This window comes from Hakea prostrata, chromosome 11 (genome assembly GCF_041222555.1).
Source record: "Hakea prostrata isolate BN-2017 chromosome 11, UWA_Hpros_2, whole genome shotgun sequence".
In the NCBI taxonomy this organism is placed as follows: Eukaryota; Viridiplantae; Streptophyta; class Magnoliopsida; order Proteales; family Proteaceae; genus Hakea; species Hakea prostrata.
In genome coordinates, this window is record NC_142610.1 from 22,455,465 (window position 1) to 22,480,047 (window position 24,583).

At 38.3% G+C, this 24,583-nt stretch overlaps 1 protein-coding gene and 1 pseudogene across 1 annotated transcript in view; one reads left to right on the forward strand and one right to left on the reverse strand.

Moving 5' to 3' along the window:
- LOC149000925 (tobamovirus multiplication protein 3-like) overlaps positions 1-10,403 on the forward strand; it is a 30,906-nt gene extending 20,503 nt beyond the window's left edge. The window contains exons 6-11 of the mRNA XM_089140071.1: positions 6,282-6,354; positions 6,435-6,480; positions 8,218-8,281; positions 8,363-8,416; positions 8,657-8,734; positions 9,331-10,403. Of these exons, the coding sequence (XP_088996197.1) occupies positions 6,282-6,354; positions 6,435-6,480; positions 8,218-8,281; positions 8,363-8,416; positions 8,657-8,734; positions 9,331-9,423 (408 nt within the window). The 3' untranslated portion in view covers positions 9,424-10,403. The remainder of the gene's footprint in view (positions 1-6,281; positions 6,355-6,434; positions 6,481-8,217; positions 8,282-8,362; positions 8,417-8,656; positions 8,735-9,330) is intronic.
- A 289-nt stretch (positions 10,404-10,692) lies between these two features.
- Positions 10,693-15,674, reverse strand: LOC149000926 (phytosulfokine receptor 1 pseudogene; annotated as a pseudogene).
- Positions 15,675-24,583: the final 8,909 nt, after the last annotated feature.

The window sequence follows — 24,583 nt, forward strand, 5'->3', positions numbered from 1 at the left end:
TCACAAAGATGGAAATGCAAGACCTGGTTAAAGGTCTAGATACTAGCAGAGCCCAGTGCTCAAGGCTGGTAGAAGAAGTTAATTCCTTAAGAATCAAAAACTTGAACGAGAAAACTTTGAGATAATGACATGTCTTCTCAAGGCAAAAGATCTCCTCCAGATGAATGAGGCCCAAATTCATAAGGCCTTTGAGCAAAAAAACCGGAAAACCCAAGAACCGGTCCAACAGATTGTCCAGAGCGATCCAGCCCAACAATTTGCCCAGGCTGAGATACAAGGATACTCAAAGATGGAAGCATATGTCAAGTCAATTGACACAATGCTCGAGCAAATGAAGAAGATAACGGCGGAAAATGACGGACCCTCCTCTACTAAAGAACAATGAATGCCATACAATTTAATGTGAGGTTAAATCTTCCAAGGAGTAAACCTCTAAAGTCAAAGATGAAGAAGGTGGTACATCCACTCAAAAGATACTTGGCAAAAACCAAGAAAAAGTTGAAGAATAAGCTTTTTGTTCAACAGAGCTGTGAAGCCACCTCATTTCTTTCAGAGGTAGGAGAAGATGCCACGCATAGATTAGTTTCACTTTTCGAGGAAGATGACGTCACCAGATATTTTGACGGATAAAGTTGCAAGACACGTTGATATCTGATGTGATGTAATGCTTATCTAAAAGATTCCCATCTAACGTGTTGTTGACACGTCTCCTTTATAATGGCGACATAAAGGCACCCAGATTTACGCAGGAGCCTATTAGCCACAGGATGTAAATTTGCCTTTTTCTTATATGTTACTTTAAGTTGCTTTAATTTAAGTTTGCATTTCAACTTACTTTTCTCGCCTATATAAGCGAGCTTATGTACTTGTAAGAGAGCAGAATGAGTGCAAGCAATAAAAGACTTCTGTTAAGAAATTCTGAGTTCCCTGATGTTCTCTCTTCGCTTCCTTTAAGCCCTGAAGACCAACGGCATAAGATAAGGAGAAGGCTACTGCCTCCTTCAGTAAGTTTCTTTCCTTAAACTTTTAAGATGGGCCTGGAGTAAGATACCTAGTATGAGTTTGTTATTCATTTTCGTTCTTTTTTATCTTCGGACTGGATAACCGTGAAGCATGCCTACAGTCGTGCCTCTGCTGTCGATGACGGCCAGTATTATATAATAATCCCTAATGAATAGTCTAAGAAGATAACTATAGAATATGCGGATGCTACAAGCCCCGTGAAATAGTCGGTGAGGCAGAGTACTGTATATCTATGGTGGTGATTCTCTAACGAAAGCAGAAGAAAAAATGGAGTAAAGTTAAAGGTGCCTATCTCCTAAACTACAGAGGAAAAATCATCTGTCAACGGCTGTGTAAAGGCCTAGAGTCCATACCGATGGAAGGGCAGTATGAGTAAGTCCCGCATTTCCGGTTGAAGGACATAAGGTGACAGAGAATTCAGATGATTAAACAATCAGTAGTGAAGGTGAGACAAGTGAATTCTATAGAATTTTGGCATACTCCTTGAAAAAAAAAAGATCGTACCGGCGATCTCTAAAAAGATCGTACCGGCCATCTCTAAAAAGATCGTACCGGCGATCTCTCTCTCTCTCTCTCTCTCTCTCTCTCTCTCTCTCTCTCTCTCTCTCTCTGCTAAGTGACCAATCTCATTATGGCTAAGCCAAGGCTTTTCTAATATGTGTTTGGGTGCTCATGCTCCCACCTTGTTTGCTTTGGATGTTCATTTAAGTCATCAAGATTGGGCACCTCGGTTGGCACTTTATCAAAATATTCCTGCAAGCGGAGGTTCCTATGTGGTATGTGCTCGGTTAACCTACTTGATAAAGATGGGATTTCATTATGGGAATGTACAACCGTAGAACAATTATGTCAATCCATTGAGTTATGGTATGCAGCAAGTGAACATTTGCGACAAGAAATGAACCCTAATTTTAGGATGACAGAACCTTCTAAGCCAGCCCATATAATGTCTTTTTCGGGAGCTAGAGAAAGTGCCTCTCAGGTATGCCAAATAGTAGGGATGAGAGGCTTATGTCTCCAAAATGTCTACTTATTGGATATGGGTGATAGGAAGTTATACAGGAGAAAGGAGCAAAAGGTTAGGCTAGTAGCTAAAGGCTTTACTGAAACATATGGGATAGATTACTAGGAAGCCTTTGCCCTAGTAGCCAAGATGAAGTCTGTAGGTCTTCTTCTCTCTATTGCTGCGAATCACTGGTGTCTATTCCAATTATATGTTCCAAATGCTTTCCTAATTGGGGACTTGCAAGAAGAAGTTTACGTGAGTCCTCCACCCATTTGTCTAAAGAGAGAAGAACAAGAGAGGTAAACTGGAGTCGAAGCCATAATGCATTCAACCAGCTCATGATCCTTAGGGTATAGAGCATGGAGCAAGCAGAGAGATGAAAGGACCACCTTCTCTTGCTTGCTTGATCGGAATCAATTCTATATATATACACACACACATATTCATACATACACTCACATATACATACATACATACATACATACATACATACATACATACATACATACATACACACCCCATCCACACGCCATCATTAGAGATAAATTTGAGATAATTGAGTTATGGTTTGGCAGCGTGTGTGGTGGAGTATGCTTGTGCTACCCAACCCCCTTCCCTATAGCAAGAAAAACCACAAGAAGCCTTGTCCCAACTAAATGGGGTCAGCTACATAGATTCTTGCCTTCAGCCTTCCGATGAGCTTTAAGGCCATGTTAGATACAAGGCCATGCTATGCGCATCCTTTCTCACCACTTCACTTAAGGTTATCTTAGGTTGCCCCTAGCTCTTATAATTCCTTCAATCTATATTATATCACTTCTCCATACTAGGGCATTTATAGGCCTCCATTGAATATGGCCGTGCCACCTCAAATGACTTTCTTGTAGCTTATCACCTACTGGAGCTGCTCCTAGACTAGTTCTAATATGATCATTCCCAGTTGGTGGAGATTCTACCTTCTATTTTGGTCCTCTACATTTTGAGGAAGCTTCTCCCCAAGCGTGGCATCACTCAGTATCACTCCATTCGCTAACATCGTTAGAGACATTATTTGATGAATGGGAGAACCTACAAAGCGGGGATTAATGGATGCCTTGGCTTTGGAAAAGCATAGTTGCCTCTGACAATGAAGATTCAATTACTTAGATCAAATGCTGCGCTCATCTTGTACCATCTTAGGTATGGCCCTAGCTCTTATAATTCCTTCAATCCTTCCTAGTTTTGCCTCATCTTAGCATCTTCATTTCTGCCACACTATACGATGCTTTTTAATAGCTCAACACTCTGTATCATACAACATAGTTGGTTGAGCGTAGGTCCTATAGAATTTTCCTTTGAGCTTTAATGGAATACGTCAATCACCATAAGACCCTAGAAACACCTCTCCACTTCATCCACCCTGATTTAATTCTTTAGGAAACATCATCCTTTGCATCACCTTATTTGTTTATAATTGAACCAAGGTACCTGAAACACTCACTTTGAGGATTCTCCTTATCATCAAGTTTTTTTTTTGGATGAATAAATAATTTAAATTACGAAAAAGGAAAACAAAGCGGCCTTTAAGAGGAAGGCCGAAGAGTTAAGGCCCCAGGAGACCACAATAAGCATGTTCCTTGGGGTATCATCAGTCAGGGGGAGGGGAGAAAATACAATTCTAGAAGAAACATCAAAGAAGATGGTGAGCGGGATTTGAAAGTCCATCTTCGAAGGTTGCGCTCCCATCATAAATGATGGACAATGGCACAAAACACGAGCTTACCAACCTGATCACAAATGGTAGAACCTAAAAAGTTTCTTAGAATCCAAGACCAGTCACTAGCAAAACTAAAGGAGCGCCTCGAGCGGGGCCAAATGGAAGATTTGGCTTTTTCCCAGATAGATATGGAAAAAGGACAAGAAAAGAAGAGGTGGTCAAGGTTCTCCAAACCATTCCAACAAACGATACAACTTGGGTTAATAGGGAAATGGCAGTCAATAAGGAAGGATTGGGTGGGAGGGCATGGTTAAGGGCTCTCCAAAGGATAAGGGAATGCTGGGGAATGTGGCCTTTGAACCAAACCAGGGGAGGCCAAGGGGGTTTTGGGTTATGGGCACGGAGAAGGTTCCAGGCTGAATAAGTGGAGAAGGTTTTGGTAGGGGATGGGAGCCAAATGGCTTAGTCACTAGGGGAGTTGGAAAGGACGGGAAGGGAGTCTCAAACTTGTGTGAGAACAGGGAGGGGAGCGGTGGTCCAAGAACCACCGGAAATGAAGGCGGACAAGGGGGTGGATTTAGGATGCTAGTATCATAACCAAGTGGGGGCCAAAAAGGGAATAGAGAATGCCCATCGAATGCCATGGGTCAAGCCAAAAGGAAGTAGAGGAACCAGTGGAGACTGAGATAGAGATAGCGGAGAGGGTGCGGGGGCGCAACAAGAGGATTTTCCTCCGGATCCAAAAGGGGTTGGATGGCATGGGAACCATCCAGAAGGAGTCAGACCGGAGAAGGAAAGAGTAGACCCAATTGACCCAAATGGAGCCATGCTTTGAGACAATTTCCCAGATGAGCTTGAGAAGGTAGGGCAAATTAACTTCAAAGATTCGGCAAATGCTGAGGCCGCCTTTAGAGGTTGGGCAACAAATGGTCAACCAACAAACAAGGTGGATGACACGAGACGCCTCGCGCCCTTTCCAGAGAAAAGCAAAAAAAAGGACTCCATGGCATGGAACGGTGGACTTTGGAGGGGGGCCCAAAACCCAAGAATAACCGCCAACAAATGGGATTCCAGGATTCTTGCCCTCCAATCAGTATCGAGGCAGGTAGTAGACCCCCTAAGGTGATGAGCACTACTCTCCATGAAAATTTGCTGCTGTTTGATACAGCCTTTTTGAGTATAATAATGCTTCTGACAGGCAAACAGAAATAACCCAAATTACATACAGTAGCGGTAAAATAGTCTTTAGGTTTCCAGAAGTAAAGTATTGGACTGAAATAGGACTGACTCACTCCGGCAACCAGCCAACCTAATACCAATTCTATCCTTGGATAAACAACAAACATCCCATTGATTCTGTTGGGCCCCCTGAATCAACCGAAAGCAACACCTATTGAAGAAAACCAAGTTAAGAGATTGAATTTAGAGTGAGAATAGGATTTCAAATGAAGACACAGATGCTCTGTTTTTCTAATCCCACTCTAGACTTGAATTTTTGTCTCGTATACTTCTGCTACTTCCTCGACTTCATTATGTAAGTTACCTATTTCTCCTAGCTGGAGGTGTTAACAGGTAAATGGGGAGGGTAGTTGGATGGGTGAAAGTCTTACCCTCCTAATTTTGTTTTCCTTTCTAGATGATGAGAATATAAAATTTCTTCCCTCATCCTCCACAAACTATGGTAGCTAAGACAAATTGAGAGTCATGCACTGCTACTGCTACACACGTCTTGGAGAGAATATAATGGAAGAAGATATCCAGCCCCAATTTCCAGTCTTAATGCTTGTCACTAAACCATCTTATATAGTGTCGATTACATCATACCTGCTTGTTATGATTTTCTCTGTGACAACCCCGTAATGATTTTTGTAGTTGCTTTATTTTGCTTTCACTGAGTAAATGAAGATCATCTCTACTTCCTTTACATAAATCCATCAGTTTTTCCAGTAAAACCATAATGCATCTGATGTCCTTTGCATGTCAACTGTTATTCTTCTGGTTCCCATCATTTTGTGCATCTGACGGCATTATCCAGTTTTGTATTAGATAACTGTAATCGTTTAAAAATGATTTTCCAAGTTCAATATATAAACCCAAATTTAACTAGAATAAATGTCTTTAGAGCTGCATTTAGATTTTAGAAATATTTTCAGAAACTAAAATAATTTTTGGGGCACTAGGAAGATTATATCAATTTGATTGGGCCAAAAGAGATTGGAGGTAGGAGAGACCCCTTGGTCAGTTCACTAGTCTCAAGAAGATTCAGGGTTATTGTATTGCATTCATATGCTATAAGATGTGCATCACGGCATGCAGTTCATTGACTGATAAGACCAACCTTTTCTTGATTGTTGTTCAGATAGGCATATGTTTAGGCCAATATGTGTAACCCCACTGAGGTTCATGTAATTTTGCATACAAGCTAAAAGATAAACCGAATCACTTCTTTTATTTGTTTTGGTTTGTTTTGCTTTTTTGATGAAATAATAAATAAAACAATGTGGTTCATAATTGCAAAGTAGATTCTTTTAACCTTTTTTCTTTACTTCTTTACAGGTAGTGTTGTGGTTAATTTTGTGGTCGAAGCCCGTCCATGTTGTGCTAATCCTGTCCAAGATCTTCTTTGCAGGTTTGCATGTGTTACAAATAACCACTTATTTAATAGCATTCCTAATTTGAGCCTAATTCTTTTGAACATGTGTTTTGCAGGTGTCTCACTGTTTGCAGCCCTTGGGTTTCTTCTTTACGGAGGAAGGTTAGGGTTTTTCTTGGGCTATTAATTACTGTTACTATATTTGAAAATGCGTAGATTGGATGCATTTATTGAGTGTTGCCTACTAGGACTTGCTTGCCCACCCTGTATATGGAAGCTTCAAATTTTGAAGCACAAGATCGCATACAGACACAATGTACATTTTACATGTACATTCTGGAGAGGAACTGGACTCATGTTATGTATGAAATGTGATATCAACAATCCATAGTTGTTGAGGCATATAATCAATTCAAGGTGGTTGGAGGGGGAAAAAACTGTGACCACATTGAAGTCCTGCTTATTCAATGCCTTGACAAACAGTCTTGAGTATACTCACTCAATAGATGGGAATGGATAGGGATGCCCAAGCTAGTGATAGTGTTTTGGGCCTGCATAAAGAGTTTAAATATGGAAAGGAATTCTAACCTCAATTTGGACAAGCAGTTGGTCTTATGCCAATAGAAGTCTTGGAATTTGAAGAAATTATTGCTCACAAGGTTATCTTCATTCATGGGCCCCAATGGGGTATTTATAGTTACAATCTGAGTAAATCCTACTTTGAATAGGATAAGAAAATATAAAGCAAATAGAATAGAAAAACCAATCCTAGATATTAGGAAACTTAGTCTAATACAAAATATGAAGCCAAATATAAAGAATATAAAAAAAACAAAGATATAACTAAAAGAGGAGTCTATTCCAATTAGGAAACCTTAATCATACTTCCAACAAGAAGGTTGGGACATTTTTCTTACTGCATGGTGGAGATCCTAGCTGCATCATCTAACACAACATCAACTTTGAATGTTGCTGGAATAAATAATTTCCAACATTAGTTATTGTAGGTCAACATGCTGAAACAAAAACCACAAAATACCAAATCGAAATAGAAACAAAACGAAACACAGAGATTTAACGTGGTTCACACACCAATGCGGTATGCTACGTCCACGGGTGAAGAGGAAGAGTTTTTCACTAAGTAGAAGAAGAACAGAAGGAGATCTCACAACAAATCGCCAGGAACGGCGTTACAAGAACTCTCACTCAAAACCCTAACTGAAAATCCCAAATCTTTCAATAATGTGGTAGGCGAACATATATATATATATATATATATATATATATATATATATATATATATATATATATATATATATATATATATATATATGGAGAGAGAGAGAGAGAGAGAGAGAGAGAGAGAGAGAGACTCCAATAGGGTAAATGGGTCTACCCATCAGGTCAGGTCAGGCCATTCCGCAAGGGCTACGCCCTCACACTCCCTATATAAACTAACATCAGTGGTGGGCTATCGGCCCAAGCCTCTGCTTCCACCACAGATCTTCAAAACGGGTCTTCGGATTGCCCACTAAAATATGTCGGTACGGGTCCATCTTCCAAATCGGGTACAAGAATTCGAGTCACAACATAACACATGTTATTACCATTGAAACAGGAATACAACTGGTTCAATGGGCAAAAGGGTCTGGGGTTGGTGACGTAAGCTCTATGTGGTGCATTTAGGGGCCTTGCCTGACATTCTGCACGCCATGCCCAATCCAGACTATGTAATGATGGAACTGGCAGGCCAGAGCTTATAGCAGCCTTTCTTATTAGCCTGGCCAAGCATATAATTTCTTCCCTCAGCCCCTGCTAATTTCTGTTTTAAAGTTTCTATTTACATGGTCCTGCATTTACTGATGGCACTTGAATTTTTGGCTTTCATGTTCTGTCAAGACTCTTCTTAATGCTTCAACGCTTCCCTGTTGAGTCAAAAGGTCGAAGAAAGAAGTTACAGGAGGTATTTTGGACTGTTCAACTTTGGCGGGCACTTTATGTCTTTTAGCTAGATATTTAGTCATCTGTTTTCTGGTTTATACAGGTTGGCTACGTGACGGCAATATGTTTCTCATGTTTCCTAGTAAGATGCATCGTGGTGAGTTGTTCTGTGTTCTGCTAGCATAGTCTAGTATTGTATAATGCTTGCTTGTTCTAATGATTCACCCATCATAGGGAGTGGCTTTTAGTGCTGTACCAAAGGTGTTTGCTCACATTGCTTCTGATTGTTGAAACCATCTCACATGCTTTGATTTCAACCGATCAATGGCTACAGGAATATTGATACCACTGTAATGTATCTAACTTGCAAACTGATTGCAATCATGTTATGTGACAGGTATGCATCAGTGCTTTCAATAAGGCAGCTGATCTTGATGTTTTGAATCATCCAGTACTAAACTTCATATACTACCTGGTAAGTTTGGTTGTCTTTGGACTGGACAATTGGTTATGTGAAATGATGTTAAAGTAGCATTGGGAAGTTGGAGATTAGGAAATGTGACTTTCTAATGCTGTAGGCAGGTGGCCAATTAGTTACAAGCCACATATTTGTCAAAATATTGGCAAAGATGCCTTTGAACCACATAGTGAATTTTCAAATCAGGTCGGGTTACTGGAAGAGCAATTGACCCGTGGTTATAGTGAACTCCAAATGTAGCCTTGTCCGCTCTTATTTTCAGTTAATATATTTTTCAGGAAAAATTAGGAAAACAAAGTTGGCTCTTTAATGGTTTAGTCTACTATAGAGCAGATTTATTACTTTTGAAGGAAATATTCTATTTTGCTGCCTTAGGAAATAAAAGTAACTAATACATATTTTGTTGGTCATATCAATCCATTCTTTTTGAAATTGCTTTGTTGGGTAAAATTTATTCTGGGTGGCATGTCTAGTTGTCATTTGTAACTTGGGGGAGATTGAATACATAATAATGCATTTACTAACTTATTTGGAAGCAAGATCAAAGAATTCTTTTCTTTAAGAACTTCCTTTTATCCTTGAACTGTTTACAGTTGGTGGAGATTCTACCTTCTATTTTGGTCCTTTACATTTTGAGGAAGCTTCCCCCCAAGCGTGGCATCACTCAGTATCACCCCATCCGCTAACATCGTTAGAGACATTATTTGATGAATGGGAGAACCTACAAAGCGGGGATTAATGGATGCCTTGGCTTTGGAAAAGCACAGCTGCCTCTGACAATGAAGATGCAATTACTGATATCAAATGCTGCGCTCATCTTGTACCATCTAAACAAGGGCTCTGTTCCTTTCAAGTGTTGTAGATTTGTGAAAAAGGAATATTTTCGTTCAGAATTTGTGTGAATTCTTAGGACCCACTTTACTGTAACCTTTACTTGATTGTGTTTGTGTATAGATGATACAATGGAATACTGTGTTCTGGGTTCTTGATCTACTTTTCTGCTCTGGAATGATACTCAGCATCAGGAAGTTAAACTCTTGGTAAACCACCTTTTAAGAGAGCACAAGAGTCAACAGCCAATTGCCTGGTAAGTAATGGTCGTAGCTTTGATAATTGGTGGAGAAAGATACTTACCTCGTGCTTTGTTGATTAAGAGGGAGAGGATATCATCTGTTCAGGGCTGATTCTCTTTCTCTCTCTCTAGCTCTGCAAATCATCTGTTCAGGGCTGATTCTCTTTCTCTCTCTAGCTCTGCAATCTTACTGCAAAATAAGAACTGAGGATGGAGAAAGTCTGAATTTCAGAGAGGATCTTTCTGCTTCACGGGCCTTTGTTGTTTCCCAAGCAAATAAATCAGAGGAAGAACCGGCTTAACAGAGGGAGTGGATTTTCTGGGGTGGAGATGGGTGGTTGAGAAAATATACTGGCTTTTGGCTCTTCAATTCTACCAGTCTTCATTTACCTAATGTTCTTCCCCTGTTTTTGAATGGCAGCTTTATTTCATGTGCATTGTATTCTACTTGATTTCTCTGCTATTGCAATTACAACAGAGTCCACCCATTTCTGCCATGTGTGCTTTGTAATTGTCTTATGCTTAGACATTATTATCATTCTGCTCTTTTATTAGTTTTAAAACTAACCTTTAGTCAAAAAAATCCAATTAGTACATTGGGAGGGCTTAAATTCTGAAGAAGCATGATCAAGACTAGAGCAAATTGAACTGCCACTCCAAAATGGAGGCCTTAAAGCACTAACACCACTTCATGTTTGAAAAATACAAACGCTTAAAAATTGGATTTTCAGTGGACATATTAGTCCAATTTGTCACTAAAAATCATTAAATTATTGTTTATTTTTGTTTTCTTTTATATTTTGATAGAGATATTTTTTGGAATTGAAACAAAATAAACAGTGGTTTTTTGGAAGTATCTGTGTTTTTTAAACATAAAGTGGAGTGTCAGTGCTTTAAAGCCTCCATTTTGAGGTGCCTAATGCAATTTGCTCTTAAGATTATATTGGATACGTATCAATGGCATTTTAAATTTCTCAGCCAAGACAGACAGGGTTGCACCCACTAGATTCCTGATAGTTATGACTGCCAACTCACCACAATTGGAGAGTGGTTAGCTAGAATGGTGATCTCTGTGGACTTTCTCAGAGGGTTCATTATAAAAATAGAGAGCAATCTAAGATTGGAAAGACTGCTTTATCTGCAAAGAAATGATGCCATGGATCAAGAGTGAAGCTGACAAGTTCAATATGAACGAGTTTGGGGAAAAAGTGAAGTTGAAGCTTTTAAGCAAACCTTACAAATCTATATCCTGTAGTTTTATGTAAGAGATACTGCAAAGCTGATGCAAGCGTGAGAATGGAGATGAGAAGAAGAAGTGAGTGTCCGTAAAGGATAAACCTCTGAATTCAAATTCAAAATGACAATGATCTTAATACGATATAGTTTTGATGTCATTCATGCATTCAATCAACAAGGTTATTCATGGTTATGTACAAAAATCTATTCATCTACTTACCTTTCCTGTAGGTTTTTTCCTGTGCTATTGAGAAAAAGATTCAAAAATAAGTGCCGTGCATCATTGACAGTCAGAAAATACTTACAAATCAAGAAACATCAGATACTGGATTCCAAACCTATTGTGATGCAAATCTAAGCACTGTGGAGTTAGTTCATGATAGGGGGAGCTAATGTAATATATAAAGAAATCAGAGATTCTAGCTCTCTGATAAATATTGAACATTATCAGTAGGAAATATTCAGGAAACCTAATTAAATACATACCTGACAGATGCCATCTGCTCTCCTATACAAGTAGAACTATTTATTGATTAAAACTTACATATTCTGAGAAGCTGAATGTGTTGCTTTTGTTACATAGCTTTCTTCCTCATGTTAGGAAAAGAAGATAAAAGCTGAAAATTTAAGAACATAGAAAAGTATGTACAATCTCTCTGAAGAAGGCAGCCCAGTTGAGATGGCATGCATGGAATTTCTCGTGTCATTGTCGAAGACAACCGAAATGACTACACCTCTCCGATATGCGATAATGATATAAACCTTTCTCCCTTAGACAAGCCAGTCAGCCATTGACATCAATATTCTCCAGCCAAGAAACTATCTGCTGGGTGGAAGGCCTCAGTTTAGGGGATTCATCCAAGCAATGGCACGCTATCTCAAGAGCCCGTAACATTTCCTTATGATTTTGCTTGTCATAGATGAATGGATCAAACACTTCGCTTTCCCTCTTCTCCTTCTTCATCTGAAGCACCCATGAGATCAAATCCCGGCGCCCTTCTGGTTTGCACACATCCACTGGTCTCTTCCCTGTAAGTAGCTCCAAGAGAACTACCCCAAAACTATACACATCGCCCTTATATGTGGCCACGGAGGCTTGTCCATATTCCGGAGGGATGTAGCCCAATGTTCCAACAAGGCCTGTGGTCACATGAGTATCATACGGAAGAATAAGTCTAGCAAGTCCAAAATCAGCCAAATGTGCTTCAAAGTCTTCATCTAGCAGGATGTTACTTGACTTGATATCTCGGTGTAGGATATGTGGCTGACATGATTGGTGTAAGTAGGCCAATCCCCTTGCTGCCCCTTGTGCTATTTGAAGCCTAGTCTCCCAATCTAGTGACGAAGCTCCATCAAGCTTCTCATGCAACCAGTAGTCCAGGCTCCCATTTTTCATGTATGAGTAAATTAATAGCCTGTCATTTCCATATATGCAATAACCTTGAAGGAGGACAAGGTTTCCATGCTGAGCTCTTGAGAGTGCTTCGACTTCAGCATAGAATTCTCTCTCCATTTGACCACAGTCATCATCAGAGAGTCTTTTGATTGCAACCTTCTTCCCATCTGGAAGGGTCCCTTCATAGACAAGACCAAAGCCGCCACATCCAATAATATTTGCTTGGTCAAAGTTATTGGTGGATCTTAACAGGTCATCAACGGAAAGCTCTTTATTACTCTCCGTGTGGAACAGAACAAGCAGTCCTGATCCCAATTGCTCCAACTCTTTACTGGTGGCATCAAAGCATTCATTTTTGGGGTCATCCCTAGTCTTACGACGTGGCCTTGAAATCATCAAAACTACAAGAACAAGAAGGAAAATTGAACTTAAGCCAATCCCAAGGGCCATTCCAACAATGATCCTTATGTTTCTTGTGTGTTTTGGGGTTCTTTCAGAAGGATTTTGATCAGCAGTACAAGGGCTAGAGCGTTCACATAGATCCTTGTTACCTTCAAAGCTTGAATTTGGGAAGGTCAGGAACTGACCACCCAATGGTATCTTTCCAGATAGCTGATTGTAAGCAACACTGAACTTCGAAAGAAAGCTGAGATTTACTAAGGAATCAGGTATGGTGCCTGACAGATTATTATGTGACAAATCCAAAATCTCCAAATTTTTCATCATCGATAACTCACTAGGAATTTCTCCAAACAGAAAGTTCTTGTTTAGATCCAGAACAATGAGTTTTGCCAGGTTTCCAAAGTCCGGCCAAATTGGTCCGGTGAGCATGTTATTGCTCAGGTCCAAGGAAGGAGGAAAGCTACCAATCCGATTGTACTGTAATGGTCTTCCTGTCTGGTTCCGTTTCATGAAAAATGGAAAGTCAGGTAAGGGCTCCTCAAACAAGATACTGCAGTTGACAAGGCTCTCCAGTGAAGTCAAACTTTTAGGGATTACTCCAGAAAGAGAGTTGTTTGACAAGTCCAAATAAAAGAGAAACCTCATCTCACCAATCCAGTTTGGAATGTTTCCACTCAACCGGTTCCAAGAGAGATCCAAAAGCTGTAATTTGGTGCAGTTACTCAACCATGTCGGAATCGAACCTCTCAGACCACAGTTTGGAATAATGAGGGTGTTCAGGTCATGGAAATGGAAGCTTGTATCTGAAGGCATTTCTTCCTCATGGAAATTTAATGTAAGAACCAGAGTTGTTAGATTCCTGAATTGTTGGAGAATCCCAAAAGCAGCTGAAAGATTATGGAGACTGGTATTTGAGAGTGAAAGGGAAGAAAGTAGGCGGAGGTTCTTGAAGCTCTCAGGGATTTGGCTGTCAATATAGTTCCGGGCGAGATTTATAGTTCTTAATTCTTTACATGAGGAGAGAATGTCAAGAATGGGACCATAGAACTCGTTAGAACCAATATCTAGGGAGGTGAGAGAATTCATGGCTGAGCAATTAAGGTTGAATAAGCCACCTAAAGAATTGTTCCTCAGATTAAGCGAGACAAGGGTTGAAGAATTTGACAAGGAAATCGGTAAACCACCAACAAATTCATTAGAATGGGCTAAAAAGCGCTTGAGTTTTGGAAGGTGATTGAAAACATCCGGGATTTTTCCAGAGAAGTTGTTAAAGGAGATATCCAAATCGATGAGTTTTGTTAAGTTACCAATCATACTCAAAGACCCATAAAGCCAGTTATCCTGAAGAGACAATTTCTGCAACTTTGCTGGCAAATATAAATCCTCAGGCAAACTTCCGGAGAGATAATTTGAGTTGAGACAAAGATGTTCTAACGAACTACAATTTCCAAACTGAAGGGGAAACTTCCCAACAAAGTAATTCATGGAGAGATTAAGAACTCGAATTTGGGTTGAGTTAATACAGATATCAGTGTTAATGGCACCCTCAAACAGATTCTCTGAAATGTCAAGATACTCAAGAGCGGGTAGATCACTCTCAACAGGGAGCTCGCCAGAGAAATAATTATAGCTTAAGTCAAGGACTTGCAAGTTCTGTAAATGAAACAGATTAGAAGGAACAGTACCTCTTAAGACATTGTGAGAGAGATTCAGGAACCTCAGCTGATCCAGACCAACCAAGGATTCAGACAAATTCCCTTTCAATTTTTTCCTACCAAGCTCCAATCCAACTACCCTTTTGCTCGAATCTGTAGAATTCTTCACTCCCACAGCTGAAGAAGAACACTTGACGCCAGTCCAACTACAACAATCAGAAGAAACATCACTTCTCCACCCACTAATCCCTGATTCCAAACCCTTCAAGAAATCCTCCAATGCTTTGAGGTCCTTAGAATTGCAAGTCACGTTCTGAGAACTCAAGACCAAAACATGGAAGAAGAAGCTAAGCAAAACAGTAACAACCCAGAAGTCTCCAGTACCCATTTCTGAAGTTGCCCCTCAAGAAACCCTTTTGAGAGGAATAAATTAACTGGGCACCTTTCTCAGAAGCAGAACCCATTCCCTTTGAAACCCATTCGAGCTCTTTGGGTCCTATTATTTTTCAATTTGCTGCAGAATCAGAAGAATAAACCACCGAAACAAAGAAGAATAGATTGGAAAATCAAACTGAAGACAAATTTATCCGTCAGAAAGATTGACAAGAAAATACAGACAAATAGGGAAAAGGGTTTTTCTTTGACTTCTAACCGTTTTTGGGACTTCAAAGCTTTGGTTGAGCAATCTCTACTTAACCCATTTCTCAGCGTGAAGAGAGAGAGAAGAGAGAGACAGATACGCTGGGCCGCCGTGCTAGATGATCCACCTGAAATCTTTGGTGGATGCATTCTGTAGAAAATAGTCAAATTTGTGATTAGGAGTAAACATGAGATGTTGACCCAAAACCACTCATAATTTTCTTTTCTGTGAAAATAATCACTCATAATCATGGAGAAGTTTGACCATTTGCCATTATTGCTTTCTTGCTTTCTTGCATGGATCATTGGCATGAATCGACCAAATTGCGGTTGAATATTTAAAACGAAATAAAAAAAAAATAAAAAACTGAATAAACAGTTGGAGTAGAAACAAAGCCAGATCTCTAGTTTTGGATCATGAACTTGAGAAAATAAGATCATCCCCTTGGATCTTTCTCTTTCCTATGCTTGTACTTTTCAAGGTTACCAACTGGGAATTGGGGATCCTTCAACTGAGAATGCATCTGAACTCTTGAAGCAATGAGCATCTAAGCAGATCTCATGTTTGACTTGAACCTTTTCAACCTATGCTGTTCTTGTAGAAGTTGCCAAATTGCTTGGATTAAGAAAGGTTTGACTTCTCAATGTTTCAATTTAGGTAAAGTTTATTCTAAATCCATGCTAGGAACTTTGAATCCATGCACCTTAAAACATGCATGAATCAAAATCAGATCCATTGACTAATAAAGTTGATAAGGAAAGTTCAGACTACAAATCTCAATAGATTGACCCAATTGATAAAAGTTAACGTCTCATAGTATGAGGTCAAGAATTCAAATCTTTCTACGATAAGAGAAAAAATCTCAAGATTCAGGGGCTACTCCAGGGCAATGGAGCTGTGCCCCCATGATTTTTTGAAATTTACTTTGAAAGACCCGTCTGATAGTCTTTGTATGAGTAAAATATCAATATTTTTTTTTTAGAGAAACCTTTATGATTTTCTTTCTATATTCAAAATACCAGATAGTATTTGACCATCTTTCCATGTGATTTCATTATCGTTAGATCTAGACTTGTTGAGATTTTTTTTTTTTTCATTTTGGTTTTCTTTTTAAAAGCGTTTTTAATTTTCAAGATTGTGGAACTGATATAATTTGATTAACCACCCATGTGTGGAGTCATCATTTTCCATTTAGCAAGTATATAAAATGGATTTATATTGTGGTGGTGGGCCCATTGGCCCATGACTTCAAGAACCTTATCATCACATTCTATGATTATATGAGACTTTTTGTTTCATGGTTGGATCCACTTATACCATAATTTGTTGCTCCACATTAATGGACTATCCACTTGTAAGTTGTAACACTTGGTGGAGAAGCAATTTTAAACCATTTTCTTCCCCAAGATCATAATCACAACACTAGGGTAATGGTGACCATAAAATGTGGGCTTAGATTATGAGAAGATTTTACTTTTTGGGTACCCATTTGGCCTTCAATGGTGAAGCACTAAGTACAACAAAAACATGATTGAAAATCTAAGTGTCACCCACCATTGAGTGCTTTTCAAATTAGATGACTTGATTTGAGCAACTGTGGTGTTCTTGGTAAGCTATTTGATGCCATATAAGAAAGCCAAATCCAGGGAGCTTGTCATTTTCGAAAATTCAATTTGGTAGATAGAGAGGATTCGATTTGTTAAAATGAGTTATAATGTGGTGGGCCTCTCTTGCTAAATGCTTAATGCTAATGTTGCAAAGGTGAAGTAGATTGTGAGACTTGGGTTTTTCTAGACATGGATGTGTGAAAATATTATATTGTCCCCATGGAAATGTTGAAATATCATATACATGGCAAAATTTTCAAGTTGTCACCATCTTTTGTCTACTTTCAAAAGGGTAATAGAGTCATTTCAATAATGGGAAAGTGAGATAGACCCAGAGTGATAGCTATGTGCACGGCCACTAATAGCATACGTCCTTATAAAGAAACTACAATTAAGAATCGTCGCAATCTTATAAGGTTGTGGGCTATAAAGATAGATAAAGAGAAGGGCATTAGGGTTGGTTGATCAACACTAATCTCGTTCTTTCTCTTGGCTTTTATTAAAGTGTATGCTTGTAGTCGAGATTTGGGAAATCTGATTTTATACTATGAGACATTGATCTTCTATGTTATTTGAGACTTGTAAGTTTTTCTCATAGATAATAGTTTTGTCATTTAGAAAAATCAACAAGAATCATCAGGATCAATTTTTAGACTTCAATTCTCTACAAGTAATCAACTAGTAATTTTTGAATTTTCTTAAGACTAGAGGCAAAAACCTCACTCTATATTTAAACAATTTTATGTTGCCAAAGAATAAAAAATGGGAGAGCAAAGAAAGAGAGAGAAAAGAAGGAAATGTCCTTATACAGTGCACTTATATAGTTATAGCTGAGGAAACATAAAAATTAAAAGAGTATTTGAGGACCTTTTTTAATTCAAAATAAAATCTTTAATCACAGCCTTCTGTTTGGCATATAAGTGCACTGTTGTGCACTGTGATTTTTTTTCAAATTTGTCATAACTCACATACAAGTATCAAATATTTATTTAAATTTTTAACGTTATAAAATCTAGCCAACTCTTGGTTAGATTCTCTAAAATTTTGATTCAACTTTGGTGATCTTTCTTTGTTTGCTCATGCGGAAGAATCTTTTTTTGGATTCTTAACACGATATAATCTAGACGACGATTGATTAGATTCTCAACAATTTGCTGATGTGGGTGCTTCTCGTGCAACTATTGGAAGGCGATATGTGATATTTTGAGATTCAACAATTATGAACTCCCTTACCTTTAGAATCACATCATTTACATTGTAGAGGTGGACGAAGGAATACCTCTTGTCCCAAAATTCCCAAAGATTGAATATCATTACACTGTTTTTGAAAATGTAGCCAAAACTAAACTAAATTTTGCATATTGAAGAAATATCAAAAATGGTAGTGCTGCCACCAACTTATTTATTCAACAACAGCAACACTAGAGATGGACACAAAAAGTGCCTTACAATTGATGAGTTTCATCTTTGTTCTAAGGGTTTTGTGGACGTGATCCATTTTGGGTTTGACCCAACTCTTATCCTGGCTGACCCTGTCTATTGCATGTATGACAGTGTGGTCTTTTTCCGCTCCTTGATTCGTTTCGAATCTTGTGTACTCATGCAAGTGTGTTTGTACTTTTTTTAGTTTTCTGAATGAAGTGTTGTTTACCAAAAAAACAATTGATGAGTTTCATTAGATGCAAAAACATAAGAATAGTCTCTGATTAGCATTGGTGGTGCTCATGGATTCACTACAAGAAAATGGCTGTTTGACTTCGCTTTTTCTTGTATTCGTCACCATATATTCATTTTTCTGGACGGTTTACGAGAAATTGTTGCCAAATACCCCGTCACCAAATAAAACATTCACTAACGGTTTACAAAAACCGTCGCCAAATAAAACATTCAACGATGGTTTGAGCTGCTAGAACAAGAAGCATCAGGTGAACGTTGGGGCGGGGTCCCGCGAGGGCCGCCCCGGGGGGGGGGGGGGGGGGTGGTGGGGGGGCCCCCCCCCCCCCCCCCTGGGGCGTGGTTTGCCCTCCCCCCCCCCGTGTGTTTTCCCCCCCCCCCCCCCCCCCCCCCCCCCCCCCCCCCCCCCCCCCCCCCCCCCCCCCCCCCCCCCCCCCTCCCCCCCCCCCAAAAAAAAAAAAAAAACCCCCCCCCCAAACCCACCAAACCCCCCCCCCCCCCCGCATAACCATGATGAACTAGTTGAAATCTAGGATTACGAAATGTGATTTTGATTCGATGGTAAACAATTTAGATATAAATAGATGAAATGGCACTCTTGTTGTATAAAGGACAAACGGGGAAGTCATAAGGAAACAAAAAAAAACGCAGAGAAAAGTCAATAGATCTGATTCTCCTTCATATCTGGGTTGGTACTCCAAGGGTATCTTAGTGATTACCTCTTATTATAAAGGGTATTACTCCATTGTGTATTACATATACTTAGAGATTACATTGTATTTCCTATATAACACCTGTAGTCTTTCATTAATTGAATACAATGAGAATCGTTAACATGGAATCACCGCCACCTCCTAATTCAACCTATATTCCAAATCAAATTATCAGCCATTTTTTAAAGAAAAGTGTTTAATACTTTACTCTAACCGGATAATTTCCAATATCCAATTATATGGTTAGTGATTACCGGTTTCAGAATCCGATTATCATCATTTTAAAAGGAAAAATATGTTGAATACTTTATTTGGATACAGACACCCTTAAACAAATACGAATGCGAGATTCAGGTATCCATTTACAAGTCTACTTGCTCACCACAGGTGGTTTGTACAAACCACCTGAATCTTGCATTTGTATTTGTTTAAGGGTGTCTGTATCCAAATAAAGTAAATATTCAACATATTTACTGTATCCAGAAAAAAGAAAAATGTAAATCGGGTGGATGAGATTTTACCCTCAACGATCCATTCCATCTTTACTGTACGTAGCTCAATGCTGCATTAATTACACAGGACCGAAACTCCATCACATTCATTTGGGGCTATAAACCCAGGTTTTATCGAGGATATACCCATGCAGATAGTAAATCTAAATTCAAAATGAATTAGTGTTCTTTTTACCATCATTTGTTGGGATTAAAGCGATCAATCACACACACAATCGGATAAAGAACAAAGAAAGAAAAAGAGATACGGATTTTACCCTCGTTCACCTCAATGTGAGGCTACGTTCAGCATTAGATTTTTCACTATATTCAAAGTTCGATTACAAGAAAATATAAGCGCTTAAAACCCTAAGCCATAGCTATTCATGGACCCAAGTCCAAACTATAAAGAAACTCTCAGTCCCATAGAAATATGGACTCTCTATGGGCTATGGGGAACCCCCATGTCCGTCGGCAATACAATGTGAAGCATTAACCATACTCAACATTATCAAAGAGAGTGGATTTTTTATGTTTGATTCTAATGCTTCTTTGTCTCTCATTTCTTTATCAAATTGGAAGCCCAAGAACCATTTGAACTATTTCTCCTTGGTTGTGCCAGAGCTGATCAAGGTCAGGTAGAAGAGGTAAGGATGGGCTTAGCTACCATCCAGCCCACCCAAAACCCAGAGCCCACTTAAATTATAAATTTAATTTCAAACATGAGTTACATCCATAGTGGTGTAAGGGTTGTGTAATTTACATTATAAGGTCCACATAATTTCTAAATGGGCTTCAATAGCTTGGCGAGGCTCTTTAGGATTGGCCCATTTGAGAGATCTACATATAAGAGTTTCTTTTTTTGGTACAAAGCACATTTTGTATCTACCGAATGAGATATTATATATGCCATCAGCAAGAGTCAAATTCATGACCTTTTTACTAAGAAATGTTGATTTTATTAATTAAACAACTCTGTGTTGTTATTAGAATTATTTTTATATGTTTCTCGGTTGGAAAATTGTTCTTTACTTAACAATGGACCTTTTAGTGTTAGAAGAACGAAAGTCAGCCTTTGTTTACTTTATCACCTACCAACACGTCTATGTAAGAATTGACAAAACATTTCCGTGTGGCCCCAAAGTGGAAAATCACCAGACTTTTAGAACACTATAAAGCTTAGGTGGTCCTAGAAGTTTGTGAAATTACAACCAATCAATTTAGAACTTTTGTTTGTCACTAAACGAGCATCTCCTGCGTGACACAACCTGCGACGTTTTAGATTTTCAATGACTGTAATCTCTCGACCATGGTAAATACAATTGTTGGAATTCTATGATGCCACGTATGGTAATCAAAGAATAACATAAGAGATACCCCATGACAGGAGGAAGAAAAAAATTTCGGCAATTCCAAATTTCCAGATTCCTTGTTTGATTTCTTTACCCAAAAATAGAGATTCCTTATTTGATACTGAGTCAGTGGCCGAGTCGTGCTAAATTAACCAAAAGCCGTCCTCTCATTCTATTGAAATTAATTACGAACAAAGGTCGGCAATTTCTAATAACTACAAAACAAATTCCAAAATCCAAACACACGTCACGGCGCCTTCTTTGTAGCGACCAGTTCCGCTAATTAAGAGATTGATGAAGATGCCACGTCAGCTGCCGTGTGGATTGTTGTCAACCGGGTCCCACTTTCCAAACTCGATCGGTCTCCAAACGTCTTAGACCAAAACGAGTCTCTCTTTGAATTCCCGGTCCAATTTGCTAAAACTTTCTTTCCTTCCGCCTGACGGAGACGTATACGGTTGCAGTTTTTTAAATTGGACCGGAAGGAAGACCCAAAGAACTGAATTATTTGGTCTGGTTTGAATTTTAAACAAAAAAGAACCTTAGGTTTGACTCATGTAATATCTTTCTAGAAAATCTAACTTCTCTCTTCAGCATAGTGTGAAATTTCGGCGAATTTCATTAGTTCACCCTTTGCGAACCCACCCAACCAACAGACGAAATTTTGGCAAATTATAGTCAGATTTCGACCCCCCATTTCAGGAGGTATTTTAAGTCATTTTGGGCCGAAATTTGATATCTAGCTTAATTTGATAAATTTGAATTATTTCCTATAAATTCTTCTTCTTCGCCACATTTAACATGTTACCTTCTGTGGCCTAAATCATTTGAACATAATTATAAAAATTATCCCCTTAGTTGACCTTGAAGATTCCATTATAGAATCCCTTCATAATTTAAATTATTTCTAGAGAGTCTTTCTTGCATATATTTTTCTCTAACCACATTTTGGCATGTTATCTTTTGAGGCTTGAATCATTGGGATATAATTTATAAGATTATTCATTGATCTTGAAGATTTTGCTATAAAATGTTTTTTTAATTTGAATGATTTTCCATAAATTATTATATGTAGATTCTCCTCCTTAACCATATTTGGAACATTGTCTTTTGATGCTTGAATCATTGGGACAGAATTGATAAGATTGTCCGTTGACCTTAAAGATTCTGCGATAGAATCGTGAGAAAAATTACCTAAAAATCATAAGAAATAACAAAAAAATTTCTATTCACGTAGTTGGATGTTTAACATGAGTCTAATCTTAGAACAAAATCTTCATTTTGAGGAGAGGAGAGAAAATATTTGAATTTCTCCATTTTCGACATTTTTTGACAAAAAGGGTTTTGTTTTTAGATTAGAAACGTGTCAAATTAACATCCAACCATCTGAGTCGAAAATTTTCCTTTTTAATGGAGGATCTTGACTCAGCACTTGCATGTCTGTTGCATCTTATATATCTAAACTACATATATAAAATTGTGTTTGATAAAAAAGCTCAATAGCCTAGTTAGTTAGGTACATGAAAAAAGGATGATCATGGGTGTTTGTTTGGTAGGACATGTCATATGTGTGTATTTAACTCCTGTACCTGTTTTGAATATTTATTATCTTTCATAAGCAATTTCTCCGAGTTTATTATGATATTGAATGGCTTGGCTTAATGAAATTGACTTTTTTTGAAATATATATGTGTTGTATATGCATTCTAATTAGTGTTAAAAGCAAGTTTTGGGTTTCTACAATAGTGTTTTAAAGAAGAGAGAGTTACACTATCATTATACTTGGCTTTGAAGATTGACCCATACTGACATATTCGATGTAGAACTAAATTAATGAACAGTTTTCAATATTTATGATGGAAGTTGGGAGTTTGGGTGAAAGTTTTCTAATGATTTTTTTAAAAATGGTGAGACAGCTCTATTATAATCTCTTTTCACGTAAATTGTTTGGGTGCTACGCAATTAATGTACAACACCTACAGCAAAGAACACACTTTTGAGAAACGGACCGTTTGCAGTACAGTGCTGCGCAGCACTCAAGTGGAGCCCCTCCTTTTCACATAGTAATAGTTTTTCTTGAATATATTCAACTCCAGAGCAGAAATAAAAGAGTTAAAAACTAGTTAAATTCTAAATGAGCGAGTGGATTATCATCATCCAACTTCTGAGCATTTGTGTGGTCTACATGAATACTTGATTGCAAAAGTTGAAAATGTGAGAAAATGGAAAATGGAAATCTAAAATCTGACTGTAACTTCTCTATTATCTCAGTTAAAACCCACTAAAGCCATAATGACAACCATTATTCTTCCACGAGGATCTGATAATGATTCAAATTTCTTTTTGGGCAAAATGATTTAAACACTGATACCATTCTACAATGAAAACATGCTACTAATGATTCATCGTTTGGTCTAGATCTGCTTTTCAATACTAAATACTAGTAGTTAGAGCTCGTGATGGTTCAAGTTATGCTTTAAGCCTGAAAATGTGTTGCTACAATGATGTGTGGCAGCTTTCCTGTATAGGGGTAACAAGAACAAAAAAGTTATAGGTTTGAATTTCCGTCACTCTACATCTTTTTTCCCCCTCTCCCGGGCTTATGATTGTCGAACCTTATGACGGGATTGATGATGACTAACCCAGAAGCAGTCAACACGAACATGACCTATCACAAGAATATTTTTTCTAGTAGGTCGATAACTCTAGAAAGAGAAATTGAATCCCCCGGGTAAAATATGAACAGTCCCTACATTCAAAGCCTCATTTTTACTATTAACAAGAACTTGTTTCAGTTGCGTATCATAAAGGATTCGAACAACTGCTTCAGATATAGTATCAGGAAGTACGGCTTGTGAAACCTCAATATCCACGAGCTTATTAGCTAAGTGACAATTGGCACATACAATATGCCCAGTGGATTATCTTTTAATGCTATAAGAAATACATCAAGTGGGTCATAAATGTAGCATCAATGACTACTACATGTTCTTTAGCCAAGGAATTTGTGAAGCACAAGCTACGCTTGCTCCTTTCAATAATGATACTTATTAGGCATGATTTGATATAAGTAAAAGCACAACCATTACCAATACCACAATTATCTTGCAGCCTCAATTGTTGTCAACACCACCACCACTGGTTAAGCTCCCAAAAGCAACAAGTCTATTCTCAAAATATTGATATGAAACTAACCTAGCATGCTTTAATTTAGTTAAATATCGTAACACGGACATGTCGTCAATCCAAGTGTCAAAGTAGTTTTTTCTCTTTTTTTTGTTACACTAAACGGGGTCAATGATCCAAGAAGAGCACTAAGAACGACAAGAAATACGATTCACTATGAGAATTTCCTCCAAAGCTGATGGAACATTTTGAATAAACATCAAAGAACACTCATAATTAAATGTCTTTTAGACATTCAATCGGCAACTTTATTTGCGTCACGTCCTTATCCACACCATCAAGCCCCAAGCCAATCTCATCTGTTAGCCTTATAAGATTTAAATCAATAAAAAATTGTCGTAAAAAAATGATTGTTACCATCTAAACATTTGGTTTGGAATCAATTTGTCAAGATTTTTTTTTTTTTTTGAATATCTTCTCTG